At 22.0% G+C, this 7,145-nt stretch overlaps 1 protein-coding gene across 1 annotated transcript, besides 12 other annotated features; it reads left to right on the top strand. All coding sequences in view use genetic code 6, as the record gives it.

Annotated features, from left to right (window-relative positions):
• Positions 1-88: 88 nt before the first annotated feature.
• Positions 89-240: a microsatellite.
• Positions 95-135: a microsatellite.
• A 79-nt stretch (positions 241-319) lies between the features above and the next one.
• Positions 320-352: a microsatellite.
• Positions 353-1,106: 754 nt separating this feature from the next.
• Positions 1,107-1,156: a microsatellite.
• Positions 1,145-6,756, top strand: IMG5_060390 (hypothetical protein). Its single transcript, XM_004037111.1, has 7 exons — positions 1,145-1,286; positions 1,328-1,638; positions 1,684-3,373; positions 3,426-3,699; positions 3,748-5,412; positions 5,472-5,762; positions 5,860-6,756. The coding sequence occupies exons 1-6, from the start codon at positions 1,155-1,157 to the stop codon at positions 5,504-5,506; spliced, it is 4,107 nt and encodes a 1,368-aa protein (XP_004037159.1). The 5' UTR covers positions 1,145-1,154; the 3' UTR covers positions 5,507-5,762; positions 5,860-6,756.
• Positions 3,376-3,416: a microsatellite.
• Positions 5,443-5,482: a microsatellite.
• Positions 5,768-5,833: a microsatellite.
• Positions 5,775-5,833: a microsatellite.
• Positions 6,547-6,623: a microsatellite.
• A 77-nt stretch (positions 6,757-6,833) lies between the features above and the next one.
• Positions 6,834-6,882: a microsatellite.
• Positions 6,835-6,882: a microsatellite.
• A 214-nt stretch (positions 6,883-7,096) lies between these two features.
• Positions 7,097-7,129: a microsatellite.
• Positions 7,130-7,145: the final 16 nt, after the last annotated feature.

Here is a 7,145-nt window from a genome sequence, read left to right as displayed (position 1 = left end):
TATATAAAGTTCTAATACAAATTATAAAAATATATATATTTATTTTATGATTCTTATAATATAAAAAATTTTTAAAAAAAATAATTTGTATATATAAAATAATATTATAAATATATAATTAAAATATATATATTATATTTATATATATAATAATTTATATTTAAAAAATATATATATATATTTATATATATATATATATTCATATATATACATATATATTTATATTTATATTATTTATATTATTTTAGACTTTACTATTTTTGGATATCAAATTTTTTTTATTCTATAAATAAATATACATGTAATTATCATAATAAAAATTTATTAAATTTTTATATTTATTAAAGTTTTAAAAATAAATTTCTTCAATTCTATTTATAGATATCTAAATTTTAAAATATAAAAATATAATATTTTAATTATTAATTTTTTAATATTTTCAATTTTTTTTTTTTTTTTATAACATATATATACTATAATTAATATATTATTTATTTATTAATTTTTATTTTAAAATTTTAAAAAATTTAATTTTTCTGATTAAAAATAAATAAATCCTTAATAATTTTAAAGCTTTATTTATTTTAAGTAAATTTATAATGAACTATAACTTTATTATAATATTTATTAATAATTGATTTTTTAAATAAAGATTATATAAATATATAAATTGCATTAAGTATATATATTATACATTATAACAAAAATAAAATATAAAATAACTAGTAAATAAATAAAAAAATATTAAAATAATATATTTTTATAATATATTTAACATTATTTGCATAATCATATTAATAATATTTTTTATATTTATTTTATTGCTTGAATTTATTTATTTTATATTAATTTTGGTTTATTCATTAACTGTAAATCAAATCGGAAAAATTTTTATTTCATAAAATAAATATTTAAAATTTTAAAAATTAAATAACAAAAAAAATAATAATATTTTTTTTTTTAAAAAAAAAAAAAAAAGAAAATTTTTAAATTAATTAAATAAAATCTAAATAAAAAAAAGATATATATAATTAGCATTAAAAAAAAAGTTATAATAAAAAAAGGGAGAAAAAATAAATAATTAAACATTAAAAATTGAAAATTCATAAATAAAATTAAATTAATTAGAAAAAATATTAAAATAAATTAAAAAAATGTCAAAACTTCCAGTACGTATTTAAAATGTTTGCTCATTAACAAATTTAGGAATAGATCCCCAATACTTAAAATTAGGAGTAACAAGTTTTGAATCAGATAGATGCATATCTATAAATGACAAATCTTAAGTAAAAAAATAAATAAATATATGTATTAAAAAAAAAAAAAGAATGGTTAAAATTAATTAACTTAAATATAAATTGACAACAATTTTAGTATAAACAGAAAGCCTAATAAAGCTGAAACTTCATTAATGCATCCTACTTAAAATATAATAGTCTTGAAAGCTTCAAATGGTCCTGCATGTTATGTCCAAATATGGAATTTAGATAACAAATAGAAATTAAAGCATATTGATCTAAATGAATAAATATAATACATGACATGGGTTAATGCTACTAATTTAGCTATAGTAACACCTACTGTAGTATATCATAGTGATTTAAATTCATCTGAAACACATACAAAAATATTAGATAGGTAATTTTTTTTAATATATATATTAATAAATATAAATATATATAGATATGCAGAATTAGCAAATGGAAACGGATAAATAATTGGTTACAAATTAGCTCCATAAGCGAATTGGAGTACTTTATATGGAATATCATCTCCTGATGGAAAAACAATAAATGGTCATATTTAACTTTTCAAAATTGGAGAAGGGAAATAATAAATATTAAATGGACATTGCTGTTGTTTTGGGTAAGCTAAAATTCATAATGATACTCATCTTTCAACATTGTTATGTTTCTTTGAGAAAAAACCAGGTGAAAATACTGCAAGAATAATCGTAAATGAAATTTCTGTTCCACCAGACGGCTTCCAAAAACATAAATTATCAACTGAATATGTATTTAATCCTTAATTTCCTTAAGATTTCCCTATTTATATGTAAGTTTCAACTAAATATGGTTAATTGTTTGTAGTTACTAAAAATAGCTTTTTACAAATATACGAATTAACTACCAATATTCTTTTTTATTCTAATAGAATAGTTGATTCTCCTATTTTTATCGGACAATAAGATTCAAAAGAAGATGGAGCATATACGATTTCTAAAAATGGCACAGTATCCTTGATTTAAATTGAAGCGTAAAATTTAGTAAATTACCTAATTCAAAATTGCCAACATATACCTAATGTAGTTTAGTTAGCATTCAAGTTAGCAGGAAGATATAGACTTCCAGGAGCAGATGATATGTTTTTAGATTAATTTAATAAGTTTATGCTAGCTGGAGATTATGCGAAAGCTGCATAAATAGCAGCAATAGCTCCTGGAGAATCAATAAGAAATTCTTAGACTATTAATAAATTTAAAAGCTTGTAAGGAACTCCTTCACCGCTTTTGGTTTATTTCCAAAGTCTACTCTAAAAAGGGGGTTTGAATTAATTAGAATCTATTGAATTATGTACTTTGGTTTTAAATTAGGGAAGAAAATAATTCATAGAATCTTGGATTAAGGAAAATAAGTTAGAATGTAGTGAATAATTGGGAGATTTGGTAGGATAATATGACTAAAATTTAGCTTTGGATATTTATAAAAAAGCCAATCTACCTGCTAAAGTAGTCTAAACTTTAATGACTTTGGGAAAATAGGATGAAGCTAATTAGTTCGCATAATAAAGTGGGGTTAATTTAGATTATATGGGGATGATAAAAAGCTCAGTGTTTACAAATCCGGTTAATGCTGTATAATTGGCGAAAACTTTAGTTGCTTAAAATCCTTAGACTAATATTCATGCTATTGCTGAAATTTTCGTGTAGGCTTAAAAGTTTAAAGAATTAAGTGCTCTTTTGGTTGATTGTATGAAGTAAAATAGACCCGAAGATGGACCTTGGTAAACTAAGATTTTAGAATGGAATATTGTTAATGAGCCTAATATTGTGGAAACTATTTTCTAATTAACTAAATGGAATTAATATAATAAATTGAGAATTGCTTAACTTTGTGAATAGAAATAATTATTTTAGAAAGCTTTGGAAAATTATTCTGATATTAAAGATATTAAAAGGGTTTGCTTGAATACTTAGTTTATTCCTCATCCTTATTTGATTAATTTTTTTAGTAATTTATAACCAGAATGGGCTCTTGTTTGCCTTTAAGATATGCTAAGACATAATAGGTAAAATCTTTAATTAGTTGTTGATATTATGGTTAAAAATCATTAAAGATTTAATGTTTAAGCTTGTGTAAAGACTTTTGAGTCGGTAATTTTATTTAATATTTTTAAATTATATTTGAATAATTTTTTTTCTTTAGGTTAGTTCTTTTGATGGTATTTATTTATTTTTAAGCTAAATAATTAGTAATACTGAAGATAAAGATATTCATTTCAAATATATTGAAGCAGCAACAAAATGCAATTAATTAAGGACTGTTGAATAAGTAATTTAAGAAAAACATAATTGTTATGATCCTGAAAAAGTTAAAGATTTCCTTAAAAGTATGAGATTGCCAGATCCTAAGCCAATTATATTTTTATGTGATATTCATAAATATATAGAAGAGTTGACATAATATTTGTACAAAAATAGTAAATATAATAAATTATTTTTATTTAACTTATATTTTAAAAAAATAGATTTCTTTAATTACATATAAATTTACTTATTCTAAGTAAACCCATAAGCCACCCCAACTGTATTAGGCTCATTAATCGACTAGGAATGTGAAGAAAGATAAATCCAAGTATTACTTCAATAAATAGGTGGAAAATTAAATCCTTAATGCTATGATTAATTAATAGAAGAATTTGAAAAAAGAAATAAATTGAAAGTACTTGAAGGCTGGTTAGAAGGTCGTATATCTGAAGGAAGCTAAATTCCATCAATCCATAATGCCTTAGCTAAAATAAAAATAGATACAAATTAAGATCCTGAGTCTTTTTTAACAAATAACCAATTTTATAACGCGATTACAATAGGTAAATTTTGCGAAGAAAGAGATCCTCATTTAGCCGTTATTGCCTATAAAAGATCTTGGGGAGAATGTGATGACTAGCTTATTCAAGTAACTAACAAAAATGCTCTTTTTAGAATCTAGGCTAAGTATTTAGTAGAAAGATAATCTCCTGAGTTATGGGCTAAAGTTCTTTCTGAGGAAAATGCTAATAGATAATAAGTTATAGAACCAGTAGTTACTAATGCACTTCCTGAAAGTAAAGAAGTTGATTAAGTTTCTTGTGCAGTAAAAGCATTTATGGATGCCAATTTACCTGAATATTTGATTACTTTATTGGAAAAAATAGTATTACATAACCATGAATTCGGATAATATAAAAAGTTATAAAATTTACTCATTATTACGGCAATTAAAAGCGATTAGTAGAAAGTCATGGATTATATTAATAGGTTAGACAATTATGATGGACCGGAAATTGCGAAAATTGCATTGAATGAATAGTATGGACTTTATGAAGAAGCATTTGTTATTTATAATAAAAATAATATGTAAGGTTAGGCTATGGATGTGATTTTGGAAAACATTAAAGATTTGTAGAGAGCGGCTGATTATGCTTAAAAAATTAATACAAATGAAGTTTGGTCAAAATTGGGAAACGCTTATTTGGATAAAAATCAAATCGTAGAGTGTATTTAGTGCTATATTAAAGCCAAAGACCCTTAGATGTATCTATAAGTGATAAATGTGGCCGAAAATGAAGGATAATTTGATTAGTTAGTAAAATATTTATTAATGTGTAGAGAATAATAGGTAAAAGATTCCAGTATTGATAATTCTTTGGCTTTTTGTTATGCCAAAATTGATAGAATGGGTGATTTGGAAAATTTCCTTTCTTCTGCAAATTCTGTAGATGTTTAAAGGGTAGGTGAGAGATGTTTCGAAATTGGACTTTATGAAGCTGCAAAAAATCTTTTCACTTTAAATAAAAATAACGCTAAAATTGCTAGTTGTTTGATAAAATTGAAATAATTTTAACAAGCTATTGAAATTGCTAAAAAAGCAAATACCCCTAAAACTTGGAAAGAATTAACATTGGCTTGTGTAGAAAATTCAGAATTTAAATTAGCAGCAGTTTCAGCTATGAATATTATTATTCATCCTGATCATTTGGAAGAATTAATTCATTTCTATGAAGAATTCGGACATCCCCATGAAATGATAAGTGTTTTAGAAACTGGAATGGGATTAGAAAGAGCTCATGTTGGTATATTTTACAGATTTGGGAGTACTATATGCTAAATATGTACCTTAAAAATTAATGGAATATTGCAAAGGCTATCATTCAGTATATATATTTTATTTTTAAAATCAAAATATATAAAAAAAAACTAAATATAAAAATAGAAAATAAATATTGCAAAATTATTAAGAATTTGTGAAAGATATTAACACTGGGCAGAATGCACTTATTTACATTAAAATTTCTAATAATATGATTAAGCAATAAATATAATGATTGAACATTCCCCAAGTGCATATTCTCATGATATGTTTGTTAATTTATTAATTAAGGCATCTAATTATGATCTTTATTATAAATCTATAATTTTCTATCTAGATGAATAACCAGAATTATTAAATGATTTATTAAAATCTTTAACTACTAAAATAGATTTAACTAAATGTGTTCGCGTGGTAATTAAATACATATATAAATATATATATAAATATATATATAAATATATATAAATATTATATATATATATTTATTTTTAAAAAAAATAAATTAAAGATGTCAAAGACAGGTTATTTAGCTTTAATAACTCCTTTTTTGAAATCTGTTTAGAATGCAAATAATAAAGAAGTTAATGAATGCTTGAATGATATTCATTTAGAAAATTAAGATTATGAATCACTACATTAATCCATTAGTACTTATGAAAATTTCGATTAATTAGCATTAGCTAAAGCTACAGAAAATCATTCTTTACTTGAATTTAGAAGATAATCTGCTTATCTTTATAGAAGAATACAAAAATATGAGTTTTCGATTGCTTTATCCAAAAAAGACGGAATTTATAGAGTAATTTTATTTTATATATATTTATATAAATATATATGTATAAATTAGGATGCAATCGAAACTGCTTTAGAATCTTAAAAACCTGAACTTGTCGAAGATTTACTAAGATTCTTTATTTAATAAAATCAAAAGGAATTTATTACTATTACTCTTTATACTTGTTATGACCTTGTTATGCCTGCTATGGTATTAGAACTTGCTTGGAGATTTAATCTTTTTGAATATGTAATGCCTTATATAATTTAATCTACTCACGAATTGACTTCTAGATAGAAAAAGCATGAAAAAAAAGAAAAAGAAGAAGAAAAAAAAGCCGCCTAAGCACATAATTAAAATAATTAAACCCTTTTTATTCCTGGACCTGAAATTATTCCTGCACATCTCATGTTACCTCCTATGATACCTCCTTAAGTACCTGGAATGATACCTTCTTAGATTCCTGGGATGATTCCTTCCTAGATTCCTGGAATGATGGGAAGTGTACCTGGGATGATGATGGGTGGTGGCGTACCCCCTGGATTTAATACTAATTAGTTTTGAGTCAATGATTATTTTATTTTTGTTATTTTTTTTTTTCTAAAAAGTCTCCTATTTTTTTAAATAAAAAAAGAGATTTTTTTTTTTTCATTTATGAATAAATATTATAATATAAAGTATGTTATTTTTATTTTTTTAAATTAAACTTTTATTTTTTTAATTTTTGTTTTTTATTATTTTTTATTTATTTTTTTACATATTTGTTAAAAGAATTATATTTTTAATTTAAATAAAATCAAGTTATCAATAATAATTAAAAATAAATTCTCTTAATAAATTGGAAAATTTATTTTTATATACAAAGCAAAATTTATATTCTGTATTTTCATGTTGAAAAATATCTTAATTAAATTTTTAATTTAAAATATTATTACTAGGTAGAAAGATTAGTAAATTTTAATAATAAATTAATATTTATATAAAAAAATATTTATTAAAAAAAGAAAAAAAAGTAATAA

This window comes from Ichthyophthirius multifiliis (assembly GCF_000220395.1).
Source record: "Ichthyophthirius multifiliis unplaced genomic scaffold scaff_1120509250273, whole genome shotgun sequence".
NCBI classification, from domain to species: domain Eukaryota; phylum Ciliophora; class Oligohymenophorea; order Hymenostomatida; genus Ichthyophthirius; species Ichthyophthirius multifiliis.
Note: the sequence above shows the minus strand (reverse complement) of the source record. Positions and strands in the feature narration are given on the sequence as shown.